General features: G+C 47.9%; 1 protein-coding gene across 1 annotated transcript in view; it reads right to left on the bottom strand.

The window, feature by feature from the left end:
* LOC140693508 (uncharacterized) overlaps positions 1 to 27950 on the bottom strand; it is a 234737-nt gene that overhangs the window by 2850 nt on the left and 203937 nt on the right. The window contains exons 14-19 of the mRNA XM_072957326.1: positions 17778 to 17898; positions 17121 to 17199; positions 11828 to 12015; positions 11431 to 11629; positions 10768 to 10834; positions 9382 to 9855 (exon numbers count right to left, since the gene is read on the bottom strand). Coding sequence (XP_072813427.1) covers positions 9531 to 9855; positions 10768 to 10834; positions 11431 to 11629; positions 11828 to 12015; positions 17121 to 17199; positions 17778 to 17898 — 979 coding nt within the window. The 3' untranslated portion in view covers positions 9382 to 9530. Of the gene's footprint in view, positions 9856 to 10767; positions 10835 to 11430; positions 11630 to 11827; positions 12016 to 17120; positions 17200 to 17777; positions 17899 to 27950 lie in introns of the transcript that reaches the window.

The raw sequence follows: 27950 nt of genomic DNA on the forward strand, positions 1-27950 counted from the left end.
CGCACCTTAAAGGCACCGCCCAGGGCGCCCCTCCCCCAGCAGGCTGAGTGGGACAGGTGCGTCTGGTGACCTGGGGCAGGAGAGGCCACTCCCACACCAGGCCATCGGGGAGACGGGAGCCAATCCACCAGCTCCCCAAGGCAGCCCCTACCCCCGCAGCAGCCACCACTCTTGCCCATGACCTCACAGTGGCCTCCTCTAGGGAGCAGGCTGACCTGGAGATGGACGTCCGACGAACTTGGGACAACAGGGACCGCCCCCAGGGCAAACCATGGGGGGAAGTGGGAGCAAATGGACAAGTTCCATGGGAAAACCTGCCGCTGCTGCCACCACCCCCAAAGTACCAAGTCCAACTCCCGGGGTCAGGCCGACTAGGATACACGCGTCTCATAACACAGGGCAACAGCGACCGCCCCCAGGACAAGACGCGGGGAAGATGGGAGCAAATGGTCCGCACCCCCGCTGCAGGCCCCCGACCACCGCCACCCCTGCACCCTGACTACCCTGCCTCCCGCCCCCAGCAGGCAAAGTGGGACAGGGGTGTCCCGGGACCTGGAGCAGCAGAGGCCGCCTTCAGGCCACGCGGTGCAGACATGGAGCTAATCCACAGTCTCCTCCGGGGCAGCCTCCCTATGCCTGCAGCCACCACCTTACCAGCCCCCTGACCGCACCACACCCATCTCCCAGGAGCAAGCTCACCTGGAGTCGGACCTGAGGCAAATCTCCGGCGGCAGACGTCGCCCCCAAGCCAGGCCGTGGGGGAGAGAAGAAATGGAGCAACTCCCTGGAACACATCCCCTGCCCCTGCCGCCTCCGCCGCCGCCTCCCAGGAGCAAGATCATCTGGAGACCCGCGTCCCGCCTCTAGGGCAGCAGAAGCCGCCCCTGGCTCCGCCTCTGGGGAGAGCGGAGCGAATTGATCGGCTCCCCCGCGGCAGCCTCCCTCCCCCCGTGGGTCCCGCACCTTAACGGCCCCGCCCCCACTCCGCACTCAGCAAGCTGAGTGGGACAGGAGTGTCCGGCGACCTGGGGAAGAAGAGGCCGCTCCCAGGCCCAGCAGCCGGGACAAGGCAGCTATTCCACCCGTTCACCAGGGGTAGACCCGCTCCGCCCCTCTGCCGCTGCCACTGCCTTCTGACCTAACCGCCCCACCTACCAGGAGCAAGCTTACCTGGAGTGCAACATCTGGCGAATCTCCGGCGGCCAAGCCCCACCCCAGGCCAGGCTGCAGGGAAGAGAAGAAATCGATCGGCTTGCCCGGGCAGCCTCCCAACCGCCACCGCCGCCGCCGCAGCCCAAAAGCATTGCAATAGCCTACCGGGGTCAGGCTGACTGCAAGGATGTGCACTTGCCTTCTTATCCTGGCCAGGTCCCTGAGCACCTCCCTGCATCCCTACACTCCCTGCACCTCTGCACCCCTGCTACTCTCTGCAATTCTGCACCCCTCCACCCCCACATCCCCTGAAATGCCTGCGCCCTCCACAGCCCCTGCACCCCTGTCACCAGTTACACTTTTGCACTGCTTACACTCCTGCACCCCTGCATGTCCCACACACCACCTCTTGGGCCTTTGGCAGAGTCTCTGCTGTTAGACCAATGCACAGTGACTCACTCTTTGCCAGTATATGATGCATCAGTGGACGTCAGGGTTTGCCTGCAGGAAGGTACATGTTCCCGGTCACTAGCCTGGGCCACTAGGGTGATCTCTGTGAGGTCACCCAGGACGGGTTCAGAGATGCTGTTCTCTGGGAAGAGAGGAGTTGAAACCGGTCTTGAGGGCAGAGCTGTGCTCACCAGGCCGTCCACGCTTCATGTTTTACACAGGGCTTCGGAGAAGTGAAATGGATCCGGCCAAGTAATACCGGCCTGCTGTGAGCCCACCTCAGTCCTGGGCTCTGAGTCAGACCGACTGGCTCCCTCAATCAGGGCCCAGTTTGGGCACCTGAATGGTCCCTTTGAGGCATCCCAACAGTTCTCAGGATGAAGTCTGGCTGCTTCCACCCCATGGCCCTCCCTCCTACTGTGCTGGCCTCAGGAAGGTTCCTTATATGGGGAAGAAGGCAGCCCACACCCTACCCCACCCCTCACCTTTCTCTAACCCAGGCTGGTGCTCTCTCTGCCCCTCAGAGTCTGGGAAGCCATCCCTCTTCAGTTATGTCCCTTCTGAGATGGACTTGCTTCCACTCAATTCTAGGCGAGGATGCACCATGGAATGCACTGGGTAAGAGAACCAAAATAAATAATTTCTTCTGTGAGGTTGTCTGTTTATCTACTGGGGCTGGGCTGTGTGTAGTTTGCTACAGCTATTGGTGTGAGAGGCTAAAACAGCCTGTGTGTCCTTGTTTTCATCTCCCCGCTGTCTTTGGGTTTTCCCTAGACACTCCTGAGACATTTACTTCTGTTAGTATTATTCCTGTTATTACACACGGGCCCTACTGACATGGAGGTAAGGTGTTGGGGGAGCGGGACAGAGCAGGGCATCTGCAGTCCTGTGATTAGTTCTCATTGAGCCTGTGCCCTGAGCTGTGACCTCCACAAGTGTGTCTCTTTCCCCCCACCCCAATTTGGGTGACACAGAAGGGATTTCCCTTCTCCCAGGTTGGTTAGGCTCTGGTAAAATAATTTCTCATTAAAAAAACAAACAAAAAACAACTTCCCCCAATGAAACAGAATGTTCTGGGTGTATTTCAATACAGTTATTTTCTCCTCTCCAGGCAGGAAGCATGAGGAGTTATCCTCTGACCTTCATTCTGAGAACAGGACACGGTCCTGGATGTAAAATACATGAAAAAGAGCATGGGGCCCCTCTGACTGGCCCCCTGGAGTTGTCACACTCTGATTTCCCCACACTGAGCCTCCTGCTGGCCTCAGGGACCTGTTAAATCTGCCTGCCCCCAGGGTTCTTACAAAAGCAGGTTCTGCCTTGGGAGCTGTGACTCTCCAAGCCTGCCCGCTGTTCCCTTTGCAACCTCTCTGGGTTGGAAGCAGCTTTCCCCCTCAGTCTTCTGGGATCTAAGAAGAGCAGTGGGTTTGCAGCTCCCTCAGATTTGGTGTTATTTTCAGGACAGGAGGAAGAACTTCTGAGCTCCACACGAGCTGGACCAGAGGCTGGAATCCTCCCTTCCTCTGCCACCGTGCAATCAGTGGCTGTGGTTCTAGCCGAGTTTCTGAAGATGTGGACTTAAACACACATATCCCAGCCCTCACAGGAGCACACAGTCCCATAAATCCCCCTAGTTTCCACTGGTAACTATGGAGCCGATGGGGACACGGGTTTCGGGACCACAGAGGCCTGACTGCACGACTTGCTCCGTGGCCTATTTACGTGGTTGCTCCGGGCCTTGTCTGAAGTGGCTTGTTTACCACACCTGGTACGTGGGAAACACAAAATAAGTACTAGAACCTTCACTTTTTCTCCCTCCAGGGCCTTCAAACGTAGAAAGTAATAAGTGAACTCAGACAGCCTAGTCACCACAATGAGGTCCGTCCAGCCTGGCTCTCCTGAGTGATGGGCACTGACTTGCACCTTAACTCGGAACAGTAGGGGAACTGCCTTCCTCTAACTGGGCCTCTCCCCACACCAGGCACGCCCGCAGCTCAGACGGGGCCAGCTCCCCAACTGAGGTGTGTGCTGGTGGCTTCAGTGTGACCTGGCCCTGCCGGGACATGAACCTGCAGTGAGTGAGGTGGAGGGTCGGGTGGAGGGGGGGTCCCTTCTGGGGTGGCAGGGGGCCCGGTAGCACCCCTCCCAGCCTGGTGCCTGGGGCTCCCTAACACCTCCTACAGCTCCTGGGTTGGCTCCGGTCCTGGCCACTCCACACACCCTCCCAGTATCTTTTCATTATGTCCCTTTTCTGCTTTTATCAGCGAGAAGTGGCTTCTGTTGCTTGTTCAGTGAAACAGTACATCGGGAAACCAGACTACTTCTAACATCAGTAAAATACCAACCTCGGTCAGCTCGCCGGGCAGACCGTGCAGCACAAAGGCCTGAACAGGGCTGTGCGAACGGCTTACGTGAAGGGTCCTCAGCATCTGTCTTCAGAGATACAGAAGCTGATGGTTCAGGTAAAACCTCAGGGTGGGATTGAGGAATCCAAAGCTGGTTGGTTTCAAAGGCTAACTGGTCAGACCAGACCCCTGAGCTGTGGTCAGAAGCCTGGCTCAACGTCACGCAGACTCAGCGCCCTAAGTGCCGGGTGGGGCCGGTGCTGTTCCCTTTGCAGGCTCTCGTTGGGGATTCACTGTAGCCCCTTAAATACAGCAGAAATTCCAGCCCCATTAGCCCCCACCCTGAGTGTTCCATGACACAAATCCCGGGAGTGTTTAATTTTCATCTTTGTTTAGGAGGATGAAGGTGGTTCAAGAGAAGACATAAATTCACACTTAGTGACACAAGGTCACAGCCAGTACTTCCTCCACGGAGAGCTATGTGCTCCCACAGTGGTGGCTGGGGGCTGGGCAGAGACCCTCTGCTGGTCCCAGAGGGACTCGCTCATCTGGCCACAACTCATGGGTTGGACAGAAGATCCAGAGGGTGACAGAGCATCTTTCCTGGGAATTTGGAACTGACACATAGAAATCAAGTTCACTCATCTGGAGTTTGGCGGAGGGGAGGGGCGGTGGTTGGAAATCAAATGAAACCAGAGCATGAGAGAAACTTAGAAGTGAAAGAGCGAGAGACAGAGAGACTGAGCTTGTGAGAGCAAATAGTCAGAAAGAAGGCAAACAATCAGGGGACAGAAGAATTCCAGCTCCTGACTGTGTAGTCTGTCCCAGCCCATCAATGACCCCGCGAGATGTTTAATAACATTCCAGTTTTGCAGATTAGGAAACAGGCTGAAAGAGGTGGGGGCTGGGTTTGGGTGCACAGTTAATTCAATTGCCACTGGACCCCACACTTCCCATTGCCTGAAGGCACCCTAATCCTCACTGGGACCCCTGTGGTCCCCTGACAGCCCAGCACCCTGATCAAAGGGACCCTGCGGGAGTGGGAACCCCTCTTGAGTGTGGAGAGTTCCCTGCCCCGAGATGCCATGCATCAGCAAGCTCCCGCTCACCCCAGGTTAACATCAGCCCAGCTGTACAGTCTCCCAACCCGCTTCCCTCCCTGCCAGGCACCCCCATCCTTACCACCGAGTGTACTGCAGGAATTCAGGCACAGGGATGCCCAAATCAACACGAGCCCATCGGCAATAGAAAAAGCAGACTCCCAGGCCCACCTGGGTTGCGAGGGGACAGAAGGTGTCCTCAACTTTCATGTGTCTAAGACAATCTTCTTCAGCTGGAGGTTCTAGAGAAAAATAAAAGGTCCAAAACATAGTTCGGTGAGGAATTCCTCCAAGGACCTGACTCCAGTGTCTACAACCATGTGTACCTACCCCCGGAATTGGGGTGAAGGTGGATTATTGATCAGCACAACCCCTGGTGGCCCAGCTCCTTGGCTTGGCTGCCCAGAGGGGGCTGGGGGAATGGGTAAGGCCAGGGCACTCAGGAAAAGCACAGAGGACCTGACCTCTCCCTTCTGCACTCGTAAACCCTTCCCCAAATCTCAAGGCATTGGACAGAGATCCGCCACAATAATGAGATGCTCCCATCTCTTCACTCACTCCTGTCGGTTCACTTACATGCTGAGCATCCACTGGGTCCCAGGACAAGACACATAGGATGGCTGATGGGACAGGCTTGGTCCTTCCCCCTGGAACCTGTTCAATCTGATCAAAGAATGATCACTTATAAAGAGTTTCTCAAAATTATACAGAGACCAAAGACCAACTGCAGAGTGAACCAAATTTAAAAATATATATGAAGATCCCCCAGTCTCCCCGCCTAAGGTTAACAGCATAAAGCAAAAAGTTCTTGCCTTTAATCAGCAGGGAAGTTGTCACCCCCTCTCAGGTGGAAAGGAGAGTTATTCTTTGAGCACGTCACAGAAGTGCTCCATCGGATTGGACCAGGGCATCTACATTCATTCAGCAAATGTGTATAAGCTCCTACTACATACGGGAATCTCCTAACTAGACCGTTCCCAAGGCTCTCGGGCTTTATCAGTCAACAAAATAGACATGACTCCCCATCACTGGGGGCTCAGAATTTTAGCAGAGGAAACAGGCAGCATGTTGGGGTAGCAAGAGTTTGGATAAATTTTTAAAAAAGAGTGATATGAGCAAACTCGGGTGATGGCGGTGGGGTGGGAGGCAGGCAGGAGAGAATAAGGCAATCCTGGCAGATCTCACGGAGTAATGAACTTGAAGCAGAATAGATCCGGAGGAAGAAGGAAGAGCCGGAGCCAGAGGCCCCCAGAGTGAGGGGGAGAGTGTGGGCAGAGAGGCAGAGCACGCCGGGTCCTGAGGCCTTTGTGACGACTTTGGCTCCTAATGACATGGTGACCCGTTTAGTGAGTTTTGAGGGGAGGGGTGATGTAGTCCAACTTATGCTTTTGTGTTTGTGTTTTTTGGGGGGAAGTAATTTATTTATTTTAATGAATGTGCTGGTGATTGAACCCAGGATCTCAAGCATGCTAAGCATGCGCCCTACCACTGAGCAACACCCACCACCCCCAATGTATGTTTTTACAGGCTCCCTCTGACTCTGTGTGGATGAGAGATTGTAGGAAAGCAAAGATGGAAACAGAAGGCTATTGGTATCCAGGAAAGGCTGAAGGTGGCTCTTAGGAGGGCGGGGAGCAGAGAGCAGGTATTTAATTAAGACAGAATATCCAGAATTTTCTAACAAGCTGGATTTGCTGTCTGTGAGTGTAAAAGAAAGAGAGAGAAAGGACATGGTTCCAACATCTGGGCCTGGACAATGGGAGGGATGTCCTCTCCGGATGGGAAAGGGGATGGGAAAAGGTGGGGCTGAGCAGGTGGAAAGGGGCTGGTATCAGCTCAGTTCTTCAATGTCATGGTTAAGGGGTGTGTTACATATTGCCACAGAAGTGCCTAATAGGTAGAGGAATCTGTTTTCTTTTTCTTTTTAACATTTAAAAAATATAATTAAACATATTAATTGTATTATGTGAATGATTTGGGAATTTTGTTTCATGCCAAGTTATATGTTATATATAGCCAAATGGAGCATATATCAAAAAGGGGAGAAATGAGGGCTTTCACATAAACTGACTGTCCGTAACGTAGGTAAAATTTCAATAAAACCAGTCTTCAGGGCAAAAACCTCATCTCGGTGTTACATAAAAATAAATGAAAAACGACTATGTTGATGTACCATTATTTCATGTTACATAATAGCCCCAAACTAACAGTGTTTAACTATGAGGCTTGTAGAAATACTATTCGCTTTATTCACATAAATACAGAAGTGCAGAAATGTTCTAAGGTAGAATTAGCATCTTAGTGGAAATAATACATATTTGAGCATTTTACATGATATATATGTACTGATTCAAAATTTGGAAAAGTAATTTCATAGTAGAACATATGTATGAATGTGAAAGCAAGATGAATGAAAGGAAAAGAATGTGATGTGAGTCTCAGGGATAAAGGCTCAGATGGAAAGGGGAAATCAGGGAATTTTGGAGAAATCGAGAAATTGATGGCATGCCAATTTCCAAGGCTGGGTTGCTTCCACCAAAGGAATAGCAGAGAGAGAGAGGAGAGGCCCAGGAACCCACCCTGGGGAACACCCACAGTATATGTTTGGAAAAAACAGGAGACATTGGCAAAGGACCAGCCAGCAGGCCAAAAGCAGAAACAGACAGAGAGATGGGCTGGGGGTTGAGTGAAGCAGGAACACGGGGTAGGAGGGATGGAAGAGCTGGGTCAAATGCTGCCGAGGGGCCAAGCATGATGAGGAGTCAAAATTGACCACTATATTTAGCAACATGGGGTCACTGATGGCCTTGACAGGGCAGTTTCCATAGAGCGAGGGATCAGGCGAAAAGCCAGAATGGGTGTAAAAGGGGATGGCTCAAGAGAAGATGCAGACAGTGAGTTTAAACAACTCCTTAAAGATTTGCTGCAAAGACACAGGGTGGCAATTGGTGGGGGTGAATTAGGGTCAAGGAGTGCTGTTGGTTTAAGAGGATGGACGTTTATATACTGATGGTGCCAACTAGCAGGAGAACAAAATAGATGAGGCAGTGAAAGAGAGGATGGTTTTGGGAGTGACAACCCAGAGAAGATGGGAGGGATGGGGCCTCGGGGACTTTTGGAGGAACTGGCTTTCGATGCCACTTTTAATAAGCGGTGGGGCACCGAGAGTGAGGTCACAGACATCAGAAGGCGAGCGGATGTGCTGGGAGTTGCTTGTGAAATTTCTCTTCTGTTGGCTTGTTTGCTTGTTCAAAGTAGAAAACTAACCTTACCAGCTGAGGAACAAGGAGGAAGAAAGAGTTACTGGAGCCATGAGCAGAAGATAAGAAAGAGCCTTCCAGGGAGAATGGGACAGTAAAAAGGGCAGGGGGAGGCGGGGGAGTGCGCTCCCAGAAAGTTACATTTTCTCTTTGACGTCCCCAAATGTGTGACGTGTTATTACCCTTCCTGCTGTCTACAAAATAAAAATTAATTATGGTTCAGAGGAAATGCTATTTCATTCTAAGAGGCTGCCTGTTTCTCAGGAATGGTCATCTTAAACTGCAAATATTACAAACAATGTTGAAAAGATGAACCTGTGTACCTAAAATCCCCTATTTTCTATTAATCTGTTTACTACTTAGTTCCCCTATCAATAACACATAACAAATACTGCCATGATGGAGGTACACCGATGCTTAAAAGGAAATGAGATCTGTATCCTTTTGCTAAATTCCATGGCTTCCTTAATATGCAGTTCCACTTGGAATTTAGGAATGTCTGGTATAAGAAGTGAGAAACAGTTTGAGAAAATCCCGGCTCAGAATTATACATCACAACCACATCACACAAGTATATACAGCCGTAAAAAAGTTTAAAAGCAAAACTCCGTAACTACTCTTAAAGACCTTTGCAAACCTGGGCCTGCCAAGATGTTTCCAAACTGGAAAGGAACTCCAATCTCTTGCCTGGTACCGGACCAGAGGCTGGCCAGCCTTTTCTGTAAAAGCGAGAGAGTAAATATTTTCAGTTTTGCAGATCATTTTGTTGTAACCATGCAGGTAGGCAATAAGAAAGCTAAGAGCACTGGGAGATAGGAAACAAACGGGCATGCCCACACTCTCCCTTCCACTCAGGGCAGCTTCTCTGTGGTGGGGAGCTTTGCCACAATCACTTGCTTCTTTTTTCCATTGGTTTCTTTGTTTCCACCTTACTGCTCGAGCTCAGAACTTCAGGTGGGCCTGGTCCTTCAGCATCCATGCAGAGAAGGCTGAGCGGGGTTGGGAACCCCACCTGATGGAGAAGAGAGATTACCGGGAGGGACATTGTGGAGGCCACCATGACACGAGACAATCACACCTTCCGGGGTGAAAGGGAACGAAGACAAGGGAAGGACACAGTAGTGGGACCCCTAGGTCACCTGCCAGGCTTGTTCTCCCTCCACGGCAACCATGGGGGCCTGGGGGGTGTTGGGCTTCAGCTACGGTGATTAGGATGAAGGGACTCAATATAAAGGACCCTCCAACTCCTCACTAGGTTCCAAACGCAGCCCCTCTAAGTCCACCCTCTGAGTTTCTGGAACTCTGCTGGAAGAATACATGAGCAGGCCAGAACCAGAGCCCAAGCCAAACATGACAGGGGTCTCGTGGGGCTGTAACCCCATGCTCAGTGGTCGGGGACTCCTTGCAAATCTGCAGAAATCCCTGTTCCACCTCATTCCTGGGAGAAACCCCAGATCTCCTCCTGCTCTGTCTGTTCTTCTCTTGAGGCTATTGTCCTGGAGGGATGCTGAGTCATTGAACCTGGTCCTCCAAACGTACATAAGCAGCCTGTTCAATAAAACAAATTATGCACTTTTTCACATTTGCCAGTTTTTTGATTCCAGAAAGGCTGTGGGACTCATTCTCACAGTCTCCTGTGCCCCCACCACATGGTGGCCCTCTGCTCATGTAAACACGATTTCCCACAACTGCACCCTGCCTCCCAGCTTGTCAGAGGGGAGTGTCCCACAAAGACACAGGTGTTTGTGAGGATCCTGTCCCCCAGCAGAAAACCTGCTCCTGGAGCCACGGTCAGGGATCTGGCCTCCTAAGCCGCTCAGCTCTAATTCAAAGCCTAAAGTGGGGGCCCCGAACATTGCTGAATGACTTTCTGAATCACCTGGACTGGAGGGGACTGATTTTCTTTCCAGGAATGGAGGTAGCGCAGCCTCCATTTTCAGGGCTGACCTTGACGATGGATCTAGTTCCCCCGACTGCAACACAGGAAGGAGTGGCCCTTCCATCCCACAGGTTGGAGACCCAACCCAAGGGAGTACTGAAGCAGTGCATTGCTGCCAGGTCCAGCATCCCTGCAGAGTGGCCTCTGCCCTTGAATGACCCCCTTCCCAGGGCCTTTCTTGCCCGGACACCACCACACCCCAGGCTGTGCCAGAGCTCTGGGGCTCTGCGTGTCCAGGGCACAGAGGTGGCACCTGAGCCAGGTGTCCCCTGGGCCTCAAGGGAGAGAGGTCTGCTTCTGCATCAGGGGAAGGTGACCCCACAAGGCTGGCAGGACACTCTCAATATGGACCTCCAGGAGCCCTGGGAGCAGTTTCCCTGCAGGTGTTAAGAGCCATCATCAGGAGGGCAGGCCCCTCTTTGTGCAGACCATCCAGCAGTGCTGGGCCCACGTGCTGACCTCAGAAATCTACATGCCCCCACGATTCCCCAGGCAACCTCACAACTTCGTCACTTGGTGACCTGGGTACCACGAGCTCCTTGGCCATCCCATGAGGGTGGTCCTTGCAGGCATGGTCTCCAGGTTCTCCTGTTGAGAAATCCCCCTGGGTTTCTGTGGTCACAGAGCAGACACCAGAAGATTCTAGTCCTGCAGTGACCCCCACAGCAGTCAGCTCCCCTGTGCATGTCCAGGGACAAATGACAGCAATTTATTGCCAGGAACCGTGATTCCATACTAAGTTCAGGATCCTGGTAACTCACTCTGCACCCCAAAAAGCTTCCATGAGAAATGTGTGTATTGGGATGTCTGTGCCCCTAGAAGAGCTGTTCCTGAGGGTTCCTGGGACCCTCCAGCCCCTCTCAAGGTTCTCAGATCCTGGGTCTAAATTTCTATCTGCCTCTTTTGGTGTACGGCCACCTGTGTCTCGTGGTCACGGGTCACTTTATTGCATGACTTGGCATGTTCTTAGTGCTCGTCCTCCACCCCTGCACTAGACTCCCAAGATGTTCCCACTGACCCTTGGCTCCCTGGGTGGCTCAGGGGGCCCTAAGTCTGCACCCTTCACTCTCCTCCTCTACCCCCACCTCTGGGGCCACCCCTAGGTGGACTTGGAGGTGTTTGTAAATGAGTCTTACACAAGGACATATCTGGACAAAGCAGGACCCCACCCCCGGAAAACTCACCTGCTCCCTTCTCAGAAGAGGACCCCACAGCCCCACATTGCCTCCCAGGGGTCTGCTCAGGACACAGTCCCCCAGTTCTGGGCAAGGTGTCTCCCTGGAATCCTTGCTTCCAGGAAGAGTCTCTCTGTCCTTCTTCAGAGTTTAGAGGTGTTCCCATGTCCCTGACCACCAAGATGCCCAGCACAGTCCCTTCAGTGACCTGGAGAGACAAGGAACTTATGTGGCCACAGGTCTCACAGGACACACCTGCTGGGACCCCAGGCTAAAGGGCTGTCCTTCTGCCTTCTCAGGTGTGGCTCCCGTGGTATCTTTTTGCAGGGGGCCCAAACGGGGAGTGTGGCCCAAAGCAGTTCATGGGGCTCTCTGGGCAGGGAAGACTTGGGCCAGGTGGCCTTGCCTGGTTTCCCTGCTGGGCCACTCTGAAAACCCCCGCTCCTCTGGCTGTGGCTGGAGGCCCCTCAAACCTCAGGGCGGGGCTCTTTCTCTCAGCCTCCACTGACTCCAAAGCCACGCTGGTGCTGGCGAGGGGAAAGAGCTTTCTTGCCTTCTTTTGGCCAAGTTGCCACAGGTGGATGCTGCGGGGAGCTGGAGAGAGAGGTAGCACTTGCTCAGATGTGAGTGGTTAAGCAATTTGACACCCTGTCAACTAGCCTTAAACATTGGAATGAGGTCTTTCCCGGTAAAGCTGGAAGTTACTTTCAGTAACTTGTCTAAAGATTTCTTTTTTTTTTTCCACTTAAAGACTCATAAAACCTCTCCCAGGTCATTCCTGGTATGGACCATTATCCAGGGATCAATCAGGAAATGCAGGAGGAGAGGGGTGGGGGTGGGGGAGAGGGGAGGTTAGATCAGAGCCCACGGAGAGGAGATGCCCCTCCCAGGAGCCTCACACTGGGCAGTGGCTTCTGGCATCCAGCTCTCCTGTTCTCAGGCCCATTCCATCTGCGGGGTTTTCCAAAAACATAATGGTGGTAGGGCCATGGAGGACACCTAGAACTTCCAGAATAGACAGGGGGAGCAGAGTTACCATGCTGGCCCTGGGTTTGGAGACAGACCTGCAGTGGAGACCACAGGCTTCTGAGAAGCCAGTTTCGAAATAAAGGCAGTATGCACTGGAATACCCGGCTCGAGAGAGTGCTTCATCATAGACATGTAATTTACATAGTTCTCACCACTAAATTCTGTGTTCCCAACACGCTACATGAATGACGGCTTCAACACACATTCATTTCTGAGATGTGAAAAAGTGTAGAGCCGCTCTTTCATCCTGCATAATGGGCATGGCTACACTTAAGAACACTTACCAAGATTTCTCAGCAAGAGCCAATTTCGAAATAAAGGCAGTTTGTGCAGGAAAACCCTGTTGGAGTGAGGGCTTCCCCATACACATGTAAGTTATAGAGTTCCCCTCACCATGAAACGCTGTTCCCAACATGCTACATGCATGAAGGCTTCGACACACATTCAGTTCTAAGCTGTTAGCATGTGGAGAGCCGCTCTTTCATTCAGCACAAAAGGCATGGTTACACCCAGGAAGATTTACCCAGATTTCTCAGCTGCTTCCTTCAGCCAGATTCAAAATAAAGGCAGTTTGTGCTGGGAAAGCCTGTTGGAGCGTGTTCAGAGCTGTTTCGGGCTCTGTCCCAGCTGGAGGGTGCAAAGCCCAACCTCCAGAAAGAGGGACCAGGACCCCACCCGCCAGGTGGTGTTGCCTTTGTAGGGGAACAGTGATCTTTGGGTAAGATATATTGCGGCTCTCTCTAAAAACTGCTTTGACTTAAGTTTGCATCCTAGTCACCAGTTCCAGGACAACAGAAAAGGCATACCCTACATCCCTTTGCACTCAACTCTTCCCAAAAGAGCAAATATTTGTCCATGAAAATACCAGCTGCTCTTCTAAGGCCCACTAAATACCCAGCAGTGTGGGCGGTGCACTCTTGATCAGGGACAGGAGGAGAGGGAACAGCGGTCCTCCTGCAGGCTTGGCCTGGTGTGGCAGCTGCGCTGTGGGTGCGTGGTGGGGAGGGAATGCAGGGAATCCTGTTTGAGGGGCCTCTGTGCACGCCTGCATTATAGTCTGAGGCTTCATACAAAGGCTCCAGGCATCCTAACTGGTTAGATACAGCCCCCACCCTTGGGCTGGAACCACCAGGAGATAAGTACCTGTAACAGGGACGGTGCCTGGTGTGGGGAGAGGTCATGGGACACTCCGGGGGCAGGGGCGGTGGTGCTGGGGAAGGCAGGGGATGCAGTGAAGGGTGGAGGGAGCAGGGTCCTTTGCTTGGGGGTGCGAGTTCTTTGGGAGACCACAGGGAATGGCACACATCATCCCCACCCTATACCCCAAATTCCTAGCCCCGCCAACACAGGGGCTGCTCTGCACCCTCTCAACGTGGCTCTCCTGTAAGACCGCACCCAACCAGGCATCTGGCACCCTGCCCTACCTCCCCTCTTGGGACAGATCCCGTCTTCTTGGAAACTGCCTAGCAGCGCGTATTCAAGGCCGGCAGCCGGCCTGGCGGATCTGCACTTCAGGTGCCCTACCTGGCCAGCCGTGCCTGCCTGGGCTCAGTCCTCTATCTTGCCCACAGGTAGCCTGGGTCCACTTCCGGTGCAAGCGGAGGCCGCGGAGCCCAGGCTGAGCCCCGCACACAGACAGGTGAGGGTGCCCCCGCCCCGCTGCCCCGCCGCCGCGCCCACTGTTGGCAGCATTGCCCCAGCCTCCGGCCGGTGCCACCTGCAGCTGAGGACCTCCGCGCAGCCCCGCCCGCCCCGGCCCCGCCCAGCTGCCCCATAAGCCTCCCCCCACCCCCGTCCTGGCCGCGCCCTTGCTCCCATTGGCTCCGAAAGTTCTGCCCTTGCACGTCTAGCGTCGGGAGGACGCAGACGCAAGCGCTAGGGGAGGGCCCCGCGGCGTTGCCATGGATAAAGACGCCGCGCTCCTCGCGGGCTGGCGTGCGCTTCTGGGGCAGGCAGCGGGCTCCGGAAGTGTGCAGCTGCCCGGGGCCATGGCGGTGTTTGCTGCTGGGGATGGCGGCTTGCTTGGCCGGGCCACTAGTTCTGGCCGCGTCAGTCGGCGGCCGACATCCTTTCTGGGGCGGCGTCTCACAGACGGTAAACGTACGGCAGCGCCGTTGGCGGGGCCAGTGGACATGGACCGGGGTGGGATCCGGGTTGGTGTGGCGGCCGGGGAGGGCTGAGGTCATGATGGCAGCCCTTCTTGGTGAAACAATAAAATGAATAGCCATTTTCACAAGACCTCTGAGTAAATCTACTAGGGAACTTCATCCTGGACTGAGGAAGAGGACTGGGGAGGAGGGGGCATTCAGGGGCACAGAGAACCATGGGCCACCTGTCCCACGATGGACTTTAGACTCACCCTCACCCTTCAGGAACTACTAAATACACACAGACAGAGTGCTATGGACAAGATTTTTTTTTTTAAACAAATCCCTGAATCCCTAGCAGGTCTTGTTTCTACCCATACACAAATGGCTTATGTGCATAATGTTTCACAAAAGCCTTAAAATATTATCACCCCAACTTGACACATCAAGAAACTGAGGTAGAGAAGTTTATCACATTCTACAAGATTAGAGAGAGGCCACGTCAGACACCGTATTTAAATCCAAGCCCCTGCTCCAGTGCTCACACTAGAAAGTGTGACATACTGCCCCTTTCCTGCCCTCTCCCTGCAATCAATCTCTGAAGAGTCTTTTCTGTGTCACCTGGAATCACAATCACATTCATTTTCCACAAAGAGCTATGTCACTCCTTGGAGGACTTTTCAAAATCTAAAGGGTTGGTTTGAGAGGAGAGATTTGCATTTTCTGTTTCTCAAAGGAAACATGGCTTTAAAAGAAACTGAAAAGTAGTTATCTAGTCTAAGCCCTCATTGTGCAGAGAAAAAACCGGAGGCTCAGAAGAGATGAGGAAAGGGCCTTATTAACAAATATTGCCTCAGTGCAGCACCAAGCCAGACCTGGCACTTCTAGGGGAGGATCTGGAAGGCCCAGGAGAATGAGTGTTAGAAAACAGAAAGAGAAGAAGCATACAAGGCCCCGTCTCTTCACCACCATAACATGAATTTCCACCAAATTACCCAGAATGGGTGCAGCCAATATTAAGTTTGTCAAAAGAGGTTATAGAATTCTCAACCATAGTGGAAATTCCAACATTTACTGTGCTTTTTTCCCAGTTCAAGCATCAATTCAGTGGGCACTCTGTACCAGGGACTACACGAGGCCTGGGGTTCTCCCAAATACAGATCTCTATTACCACGTGTGCAAACCACATTAAGGCCACCAGAAGAAAAGCGCCCACAGATAAGATGGAATTACTGAAACTGAAAGCAGCCAAAGAGCATATATTACTAGGAAAAACGGTGCTCCTAGTAATGGACACATGGACATAGAATGCAAACTGTGTTTAGCAGGCAGGAAAGGGGGGATTAACAGATACAAATTAGTAAATATAAAATAAATGACAAGGGCCTGCTATATAACACAGGGAACTATATTCAATTTCTTGTAGTGATTTATACTAAAAACAATCTAAAACATATATATATACATATGCATATGTTTATAACTGAATCTCTGCTGCACACTTGAAAATAACATTGTAAATTGACTACACTTAAATAAAAAATAATTTTAAAAAATAAGTAAAAATAAATGCAACGCCATTAAGAAAAAATAAAAGAACTCTCTAATCCCCTTAACTGTAGGTGGTCGAGAAATCTAGCTGCAAACACCAAGTCCACTGGATCACTCCAGCACTGGCTGTCACTCTTTCTGACCATCAGAGAGTCACTTGCTTCACTGAGGTTACTTTTCTCTTCTGTGAAAGGCTACAGTTGCAACTAACGATGTATAGAATCTCATCATTCACAAGCCCAAAAAGTAGTGAGAACTTCACATGGGCCAGGCTCTGGTCAGATGAAAAGATAGGGTCCCAGATATATTCATGGGTAGAAGAAGTTTATGCCATAAAGTTATAAATTCTTCCTGTTTTGATAGACAGATTCATTTCAATTCTGGTTAGAATTCCTACCAGATTTTTCTTGGAATATAACAAGTTAATTTATGGTCAGGAATAGCCAAGAAATTTCTTTAGAACCACCACTTGGGAGGGGTGGATAGGTCATTCATTTCCACTGCTCTTTCTGAAGTGATGAAAACGTTCTGGAATAATAATGGATGCACCACTGTGAATATGCAAAAAGCTGCTGAATTGTACCATTTAAATGGATGGAATTCATGGTTTGTGAACTATATCACAATAAAACTGTCCTATGAAAATTATTTCTTGACAATTATTTTTCAGTTTATACACTAGTCTGTCCCACAATTTAAGAAAAACAAAAAACCTAAACAAGCCAAACTCTGCCAGGAGCACTTTAGGACTGCAATATCCCTGGGTCTCCAAGGCCTCTGGTGGTGCTGTTCCTGTTAACGCACAATAGCTGGGCTGGGCTAGTTAGGGACTGTAACTATCTTTTGAAAATCGAGGATCACTCCTTTCACCCTGGGAGAGGGAAGGAAGGAGGATGTCACAGCCTCATGCCTTCAGCACATTTTTAACAGAACCAAGCCCTGCTTTCACCACTGCAATCCCTCTCACTATAAAAACACGTGACATCAACAAGCACCGCCATCATAACACCTGAAAGTGTTCAAGGTACTTACCTGAGGCAGAAACATGGAGGGGGGAGACAGAACCTCGCTTAGCAGTGACGCTCCCTTTTCCCGACTCCACCAGGAGAAGCTGGGCGTTAGAGCCGGAGGCTTTCAGCCCAGGTAGCAGCGCCCACGCCACAGAGCTGGTCCTCAGGGAGCGGGAAAGGGAGAGCAGGGCAGCCCCGGGGTCGCGGGGCAGGGAAAGCGGGGAGGGGGACGCGGGCTGCAGCCTCGCTCGGAGGACAGCCCCAGCCACAGTCCCAGGCGCCCGCCCCCGTCCGGGTCCGCAGACCCCGCCCGCCCGGGACACAGCCCGCCCAGGGGCGGGGACGGGCCGCCGGACGAGAAGAGGAAGCCCGGGAGGAGAGGACTAGCGGGAGGGAGAGGGGAAGGGGACGCCAGCCGCGGACTGAGGGGATCCCGGCTGGGTGAGAGATGGCAGGTGCACACCAGGCCCTGGACACTGTGGCCGGGACGCCGGGGCAGGTGGCGCTGGCAGAGGGGTCTGGCCTGAGCAATTCATCTGAACACGGGCTGACTAGCGCCCTTGGGGTCTGTGACAGGCGGACCGCCCTCCCGCAGCCGCCTGACCCCTTTCCCAGGAGCCCCCCACCTTGCACTTCCACAGTCAGAGGCCCCGACCCCAGGCAGGAACCAAAGGCCTACCGGGCGACGTAGTTGAGAAGCCTTTGGGCCCGATCCCCGGCTCGGATATGGAGCTCCCAACCAGCGGACCACTTGGCACTGACTGCGCATGCGCAGGAGGGCCAGCGATCCTCTCTGGGTTCTGTGAGAGAAGGTGGGACAGCGAGGGAGGGAGAAGATGGGAGCGGGTGGAGAGGACGGGAAAATTGGAGGGATACAGATGGACAGGATGAGCAGAGAGAAGGAAGGGATCTGGAGAAGGGAGGGTCTTAGAGGAGTTGGAGAAAAAAAGCTTTACCTCTGGGGCACCCCTAGGCGGCAGACCTGCCTCTGTACCCTTCTGTTACCCTTCAAGCCCCGCAGCTCAATTTTACCACCGTGATCCAACCCTCCGTCCGATGCTTCTGCAGAAACCCTAGGGAGATCACACCCGTTGCCCCCACGCGGAGCTGGGTTTTCTGTTGCTCTGAGAACCAAGCACCCGCAGGTGTTGTCGCTCAGAACTACCTTGGGAAGAGCACATATTCCCCTTTTACACGCTGGGAAACAGGCAGGCAGGATCTCTGCCTTAGCTCCACTGTCCCAGGTGTTGGGCTGGCGGGGAGCGGGATGGTACAAGATCAGAGCCCCAGACAGAGCAGACTGCCTGAGTGTTGGTGCATAGTCCCCATCCCTCCTGGGTAAACCATACCCCACCCTAGTGGAAACATCAAGGGCTCACAGTAGTTCCCTGGGTGTGGGAGAGCTGTCCTCATGTGAAGGAAAAGTCCAGCTGGGCTAACAAGCTAAGTCACAAATCTAAGTGTGATAAGTGTCAGTTTACTGATCTAAATTATGCTGGGCTATCTCGTAAATCTGAAGTTTAGTGTCAGTTTATTGGCCTAACAACCTAACTCGTAATTCCAAGCTCAACAAGTGTCAGTAATGTGATCTGTTACAAATTGATAAGCTCCAGTGTACTTATTCCTTGCTTTTTGTTCTTTGAGCCTTATTGGCTAATGCCCCCTTACTTGTAACTAAGCCTTTAAAACCTCATGTGCACGTCTTGGAGGTACTCAAAACTTCGGAGCCGAAGCCCCTCTGAGCCCACCGGCATAATAATTCTGAGTACTCCAACACTCCGATTGGTGCTTTTGTCTTGGCTGGCCTGTTTCCATAACACTCAGCTCCAGTGCCCAGCTTTCTAGGTAGATAGGAGTGTTACCAAGTCGAAATTAATTCTCCTCAGTGCAGGACAGGCCAATAAGTTGGGAGACCAGATGTTGGGGCATGGAATAGCAAGTTTCTGTAGACCTAGATGGCAAACTAAAGTCCTGGAAAACCATCTCCCCAAGTCACAATTCAGGCTCCTTTCCTATGTGCTTGGTTAGTGCAAACTTCTTAGTGTAGGAATTCCTTCTTGTTAGAATCCTTTCTTCTTGCAGCTATCTGCGTGGGTCAGATCCCTGTAAACCTCCAACAAAAGAAACGTTATTTTCTATTCTGCAATTTGCTATCTTTTAATGAATGAAAAAGTGTTAAATATCCGTAAAGGTCAGAGCCTTCAGAATAGGGTCTCCTGTTTATTTCAGGCTCTAGGCAACATTGTTTTACAAGCAAGATGAAGCCTAGGTGACAGAGCATAGGGTTAAATTCAAAGGAACAAATCTAATATGGAGTCAGATTTGTTCTGTTATATTACCCGGCCAGATGCCACTTGAGGATTTAAACCCCTTTAAGTTAAAAATAACTAAAATTTTAAAGGAATTTACATACATAGGTGGGAATGTGCAAAGCATATCTGGAAAAGCACCCAAAGGATAGTAAACAGAGGCATCTCCAGAGAGGGCTGAAAGAACAGAGGATGAGGGAAAACTTCTTTCACTTGTGTATTTTTGTTCTCTGAGTTTTTTTTAAACCATTTCCTTGTATTTCTTTTTCAGATAAAAGAAATGTGTAATGGAGCAAAGGAGTAATTAGCTTAGCAAATACAGCAGCCATGGAATCATTAGTCATCACTTTTGATTTAAGCCAGAAAGCATTTTTTGACTCTCTCCAATGTGCTCTGTCCTGTTTTAAGACTTCTATTAATAGTATTATTATTATTATTATTATTATTATTATTATTATTATTATTATTACTATTACTACAAGTACTACTACTATGACTATTACTATTATTACTATTATTTTATGAAATAATAACACGGTTTACCTCACCCCTGCCCATGGCTGGTGGAAAACCAACTGAGTTTTTCTTGAGTTGTTTTCCAAGGAGTAGAGATGAGTTTATAAACAGAACACATCTTCAGGGCAAAACAGGCAGTGTGCATTACCAGCAGGCCAGACAGCAATGAAGGGTTTTCAATAGAGGCACCCAGAAGCTGAGAGAGAAAGCCTCCAGGACACTACAAAAAGCTGCCCAAACTGCCATCTCCATGGTACTACTGAAATAGGAAAGAACAAATCTGACTCCATATTTGATCTGTTTCTTTGACTTTAACAAAGCCAAGTTAATATGCTCCGGTCTTTTCATGGGTTATGATGTCACAGAGGAAACGGACAGGTCAACAAGGAACCACTCTGCCGTGATCACGGAGCCGGGGAAAGGGATGGGCTGCAAGATGTATGAAGCAGCCACAACTGTGCCCGTGCTTCTAGGCAGGTATCCAAAATCGCCTCGACAAGGTGTCAAACATTTGTGCCCATGTCCTCATCAACAGACATGTATTAAAGACAAATGGAAACATATAAAAGGCCAATACCCTTGCTGGGTACACCGTCCAAAGAACAAAGTCTCAGTTTGACAACTGGCCATCTCGGTTCCATGGGATTCATTCTTGGAGAACCTTAAAAACCACTCTTCTGTCCTCAAGAATTGCTGCATATTTGTCCTATCTTTGGCTCAGGGATGCAGCACGTTCAAGTGAACTTTAATGTCTGCACAGATTTGACTGTCTTTTTCCAGGTTCACTTGTCCATTCAAAAGAGGCCTGAGCTAAGTCCATCCTCCGTAAGATCTATTCCCTCCAGTGACAGCTCATTGAGCCTGCAATTAAAAGCCAAGTGAACAAGACTGTCCTCAGCTAAAAAGTTCACCGATCTTTCACTGTTTTCTTAATCTCCTCTCCTGGCTAATTGCAACAGACTAACACCTCCCTCCACCAAGATACCCAACTATGTCATTTTTCTCCCCAAAGAGAAAATAAGGTCCATAAAATAGGAGACAACTCCATAGTCACCTCTGAATTCTTAGCATATAGTAATGTCAATAAATACAACTCAGATTATTGTTAGTTTCCTTTAAAACCTTTCTGGTTATTTGAATGAGACCTTGGAAGAGAGGTGTTTGCTGTCCAGTATCTTGATCCACAAGACTCTGGAGGCCTTTTTCGGAATAGCTGTTCACTGATTCATTCAAAATACAACTTATCAATCAAGGAGTAGCTGTGCTTTTCTGCCAGGTGTTTGTGGTCACTCTCATGCCAGAACAGCTTTAAACTATATCCTTACTTTGGATTTGTTATTTTTCCCCTCTTCCAACAAAATTGACTTTTCTTACTTTCTTGTTTTGAGGAATTTTTTTTTCCTATTTCACCCTTTAGTAAAGCAAGATTCTCAGGATGGGCTTGGCCCATTATATGATCACCCATCCAACTCCTAGTGTGAGAGGTCTGGGGCTCACATCCCTCCCTCCTGTCAAGGCAACTGAAAATCAGTTCAGGAGCCAACCAGCACACCACGGCTTCTAACGCTCACGTATCTCTCAGAAACCCTGCTTTCTCGTTTGTCTTGGCTTCTGAGAATTTTCCCTCACTTTCTTGACAATGAGTTGTGCAGCTTGAAAGATGAGGAAGGAAGGTTTTATTTCTCAATCAGCATTTTAAGGAACTTGTGTAATGAAGGTTTTCAGGAGTTTCTAGTACCCTCCATTGCCGAGACAGAAAACACACTAGACATTTTCTAAATTTAGTTCTCATGTGCATTTTTTCTGTGCTTTTTTTTTCTTAACTGCTAACAGACATTTTTTAATTAAAAAAAAATAAGGCCCCAAAAAGAATAGAACACTGAAGGGGCAAACAAAATTAAAGGGCAAAGACAGAAAAATGATAACTACTCTACAAAGTTAATGTAATACATACACTATGTATCAGATCAGCAATTCTCAGTAACAGCTAATTGAAACATGACCATGAGGTAAAATTTCTCTCCTGTCAGGACATGGCCAACAGAAAATACAATTAAACCAACAAACTAATTTCCTAAGTCTGGCGAGGTACAGAAGTCTACAAGCTAAATGTGTCTTATTCTAGAAAAGAGGGAGTCTCACCAGCTCTTTTCTGTGGAGCCTGAGCCCACGGGAGGACGGTGAAGTGAGCTCTGTAAGTACCCAATTAGCAAAGTGAGTGATGAATAAATAGACGTGAGCTTTGATGACAGAGATAATACTACTATTCGTTTGTCCTTTAAAGTATGACTTCACGTTCAGTGATCAATACTTCGGCGTCCTTAGGAGTTGAGATTTTAGGAAAATGCACAACCTGGGCCCAGATCTCCTCTTTAAGCTCGTGACACTGCAGTTAGTTGTCTCAAAGGCAGCTCCAACTCCACATGCAAAGAGCTGACTTCACGGTGTTCCTCCCATAGCCGTCCTTACCAGGGCCCCTGGTCGGAGGGTAAGGTCTCCCTGCGTCTCCCAACTCAGGCCCATCACTCACAGATGTGAATGGACCCCTCCTTCAGGGACCAGATATCCTCAGACACCGAGTCCCACTACCCTCAACTGACCTACCAGATACTCACTGGCACTCACTCAGCACTGACCCTCTGCTGGAGACCACGCTGCACACTGCACAGTGTATCTCACTGGATCTCCACAATAGTCCTGGGAATTGGGTACATCACTGCTTCAACTGATTAGATAAATTGTTTCACTTCCTTGCGTGCGTCATTCAAACTGACACGGCTACTAAGCCACAAGCCTGGGCCTGAAAACCACTTGAAAATTGGACACTGCTACACCTCGCAGCCACCCTACTCTGACTCATCACATCATCTCCTGCCAAGCCTTCTAAATGTTTCCAAACATTCTAGAAGACAAATATGAACTATGAGAGCACCCCACTCTCCTACTTAAAATCTGTCAATGATGGTTCACTCCCCTTAGGAGAAAGCCCAACCAGGCCTGAGCACAGCCTAAGGCCCCAGCATCCGCTTTCCCTGCACGGCCGCGCCGCCTCACCCACCACGCAGCTCTACACGTGCCGTGTCTAGGACAGGGATGCTGACTCCGCACAACCCAGGGCTTGTCTCACTCGAACAATGATCACCTTCTTCAGTGTTCATCTTCTTCATTGCTGACTCTCACAAAAATGTTTTCTCATGATGAATCAATATCTTTTTCCTTACAACTGCCCATCATTAATAATGAGCTCCCCCCAAAGAGAGAAGACCTAATTCTCAGTCTCCTTATCTGTAAAGTGAGAATAACAAGGAAATATGTGAGGTTTCAAGAGAAATAATATTCATGTGAGGCTGAGGGACAATTCCATCATACAGTAAGCATTCAATATGTGCTTACTTAATATTAATAAGAATATATTGCATTCTAGCAACCTTCAATCAATGTTTTATGACTTTGTCCAACAGACTACTGACAAACTGTTGGACGAACCACTTTGAGCAGATCAGCACAAGCATACTGGGAGAGGTAAGTGCTGACTCCAGTTACAGCTGCAGCCACCCAGCACTACGGGGTGGGGGCAGTTTGCTCAAACTCTTACATGTTGCTTGAGCATTTAGTTCTCATTATAGAATAAAGACAGTTGTTCTTTAGTCAAAGCTCCTGAAACATAAATCTTCAAAGATTGATGCAAATTAGGTTTCAAGTACAACACTCTCACTAGAATTTATTTGAAAATTATAGTCTTAGCTACTCCGCACATCAAAAGGGCATAATCTTAATGTATCTGACTAAATACACTGAAAGGGTTGTTTAAAAGTAATTAAGAAGAAGCCATTCAGAATAAGCTCTCAGTATCATCTGCACAAAGACCCACCCAAGGGTCTCATTTCTCACTTCCACATAGGTGTTTTCAAGTAGCTTACCTTGGGTCTTGGTTTCTTATAACACGGGGCGGGGAATAGTTGTGGATAGATTTATGTAGCAAATATATACCAAGGGTATTTGTTGTGAAGGAATTCTACAAATAAGAAGATTGATACATAGTCCCACCCATAAGAAATTCAGCCTTTCCATTTACAACAGCATTAAAAATAAAGTGAGAGATACATTTAACAAAAATTTACAAGATTTGTACATTGAACTTTTTGAAGTATCACCAGAATAAATTTTAAAAGATCTACATATATGGAAGACATCCCATTTTCATGGAATGTTTGACAATATTATTAAAAATGTTAAGAATCCTCAAAGTGAACTATATATTCAGTGGAATCCCTATCAAAATTCCAGCTGACTTCTATGCAAAATTGAAAAACTGATCCCAAAATTCACATGGACGTGCAAGGGGCCCAGGACAGCAAAAACAACCTTGAAAAAGAAGAGTAAAGTTGGAGGACTCACTTTAAAGTGTACTAAAATGCTATAGTACTAAGTCAGTATGATACTGGCATAAGTTTGGATAAATAAGTCTAAGAGACACAATAAAAACCCACGGGGAAAAACTTACATTTACAGACACTTTTCCACTAGGGGGCCAAAAACACTCCATTGAAAGAATAGTCTATTCAACTAATGGTTCAGGGACAGCTGGGTATCTGCAGGCAAAAGAATCAATCTGGAATCTGAACACCCATATTTTATATAACAAATAAAATTAATTGAAAATAGATCACAGACAGAAATGTAAAAATTAAACCTATAAACTTTCTAAAAGAAGACACAGTATAAATCTTTGTGGGCCTAGGATAGGCTTTGGTTTCCTAGATACAAAACCAAGAGCACAAGTGATAGAAGGAAAAAGCAGATAAACTGGACTTCATCAAAACTAAAACCTTTTTCTTACAAAGGACATCATCAAGAAAGTGAAATGACAGGGGAAAAGGGTATCTCAAGTCAGAGAGTGCGTGCTTTGCAAAAAAATAAAATAAATCTTTACATCAAACTACCTCCCTTGTAAAGAAATTGTTTTAATGTTTAAAAAAATATAGTTAAAGGACAATGTGCAGAATAGAAGAAAAATTTTGCAAAGCATGTATCTAATAAGAGAGTAGTATCCAGGATATATAACGAATGCTTACAACTGAACAATACAAAAAAATACACCCAATTTTTAAATTTACCACGAATTTAAATAGATATACAAATGGCCAATAATCATATGAAAAGATGCTCAGCATCACTAGGGAAGTCAAAAACAAAATGAGATCTCATTTTACACCCACTAGGATGGTTATAACCAAAACATGGACAATAACAAATGTCGTTCAGGAGGCAGAGAAACCTCATATGCGGCCAGGGGAAAGGAACAATGTTGCAGCTTCTTTGGAGAAGTCTGGTATTTCCTCAAAAGCTTAGAGTTATATGTCTCAGCAATTCCACTCCTACATATAGAGTCATCTCTCAATATCCTTGGGGGGTTGGTTTCAGGAACCCCACACCCTGGACACCATAATCCAAGGATGTTCGAGTCCCTTTACAATCAACCATCTGGATTCATGTAGTGGAAACTACAGATATGGCGGGGCAAATGTACAGCCAACAGAATGAAAACATATTCTCATAAAAAATTTCACATCAATATTCATAGCAGTATCATTCAGAGTAGCCAAAAGTTACTAACAATATCCATCCATCAATGAACGGATAAACACATTTACCAAGAATAGGCCCACAAACTTTTGGTCATTGAAACTTTGACAAAGGAGGTGAGAACATACAATGGAGTAAAGACAGCCTCTTCAGCAAATGGTGTAGGGAAAACTTAACAGCTGCATGTAAATCATTGAAGTTAGACTACTCCCTCACAGAATATACAAAAATGAATACAAAATGTGTTAAAGACTTAAACATGTAGACAAGACACTATAAACCTCTTAGAAGCAACCATAGGCAAAACATCTGACATACATCTCAGCAATGTTTTCCTAGAGCAGTCTACTCAAGCAATAGAAAAACAAACAAAAATATACAAGAGGGATCTAATTAAACTTACAAGCTTTTGCACAGCTATGGAAACAGTAAGCAAAACAAAAAGACAACCAACCTATGGAATGGGAGAAAATATTTACAATAAATGAAACTGCTAGGGGCTTAATTCCCAGAATATGTAAACAGCTTTTACACTTAATAAGAAAGAAAAACAAACAATTCAATTCAAAAATTGGCAGAAGTCCTAAAGAAACATTTCTCCAATGAAGACGTACAAATGGCCAGTAGCCACATAAAAAAATATTCATTATCATTATCAGAGAAATGCAAATCAAAACTGCAATCAAGTATCACCTCTCACCAGTCAGAATAGCCATCATTCAGAAGTTCACTGACAATAAATACTGGAAAGTCTGCGGAGAATTGGGAACACACCTGCACTGTGGTGGGGATACAGTTTGGTGGAGCCATTGTGGAAAAGTGTATAGATGTTCCTCTAAAGACATAAAATTGACCTCCCAGATGACCCAGCAATCCCACTCCTGGGCATATATCCAGAAGGAACCCTAATTGAAAAAGACACCTACACCCCAATGTACACAGCAGCACTATTTACAATATCAAGACATGGAAGCAACCGAAATGTCCACTGAGAGATGACTGGATAAAGAGGTTGTAGCATATTTGTCCAATAGACTACTATTCAGCCATAAAATAATAATAAAATAATGACATTGGCAGCAACATCAATGGACCTGGAGAATGTCATTCTAAGTGAAGTAAGCCAGAAAGAGAAAGGAAAATACCATATGAGATTGCTCACATGTGGACTCTAAAAAAAAAAAAAATAGAAAGAAACAAAAAAATAAACTTATCTACAGAACAGAAACAGACACAGAGACATAGAAACCAAACTATGGTTACCAGTGGGGAGAGGGTGTGGGAAGGAATAAACTGGGAGTTCAAGATTTGCAGATACTGAGTATGTAAAGAATAAACAGCAAGTTTATACTGTATAGCACAGGAGAATATATTTAATATCTTATAGTAACTTATGTTTAAAAAGAGGATGAAAATGAATACAGGTAGGTTCCTAATTAGCTGAAGTGTTGTGCTGTACACAAGAAACTAACACAAAATTATAAACTAACAAGACTTCAATGAAAATATTTTTAAATAGACCAAAAACGAAAACAAAGGAAAAGGATATTATCAAGCAAAAAGAATAAAGTACTGATTCAGGCTACAATTATGGATGAACCTTGAAACTTTATGCTAAAATAAGCCAGACACAGAAAGCCAAATAGTGCCCTTTAAAGTGAACTGTATCTAAGCGTTTATTGTACTACTCCTGTAAATTTTCCAGAGGTTTGAAATCTATCAATATCAAAATAAAATGTATTATGCATTAAAAACTTAAAACGCTTCCTCACAGGAGGGCTTTAATTATTAAATGCAGAAACGCATATAAAGCTCTTGGAAAAACAATTTGCACGTCCACACACAGTCACTGCTGTCACTGCCACTCAGAGGGTGGTGACAGCGCTGATGAGAGCTGCCTCCACTCGCTCCCCTGCAGAAAGGAGTGAAGGCCTGAGCTCTGACAGGCAGGGTGAGCGTGAACCTGAGTCATACACAGCCACGTTCCAGACTCTGCGTTACCCAACTTTCTTATACAAACTGCAACATGTAATGTAAACACGCTAGAGGGATGTATCTTACAACACAGGGAATACAGACAATGTTTTACAGTAACTATAAATGGAGCATCTATTGTACACCTGAAACTAATATCATATTTTAAATCAGCTATATTTTTATGAAAAATTAAAAAATATTTTTAAAATGCTATCACTTTAATATTCAATTCGGTTTTTAAGTTACTACTAAACAGCTCAGATTGTATAAAAGCATTTAATTGTGCTGTTTGCTTACATATTTATTTACATTCAGCCTCTTGCTAAAAGAGAATTTAAACAATTCTGTTAAACACAGCTTAACAACCATAACAACAAAAGGCAAAACGGAGAGTGAAGAGAAAATGGAGATTCAATACTTAAATGAAACCAGGGGGAAGTAAACTCATAAAAATGGATTCCATG

The sequence above is a fragment of the Vicugna pacos genome, unplaced genomic scaffold, assembly GCF_048564905.1.
Source record: "Vicugna pacos unplaced genomic scaffold, VicPac4 scaffold_19, whole genome shotgun sequence".
NCBI lineage: Eukaryota > Metazoa > Chordata > Mammalia > Artiodactyla > Camelidae > Vicugna > Vicugna pacos.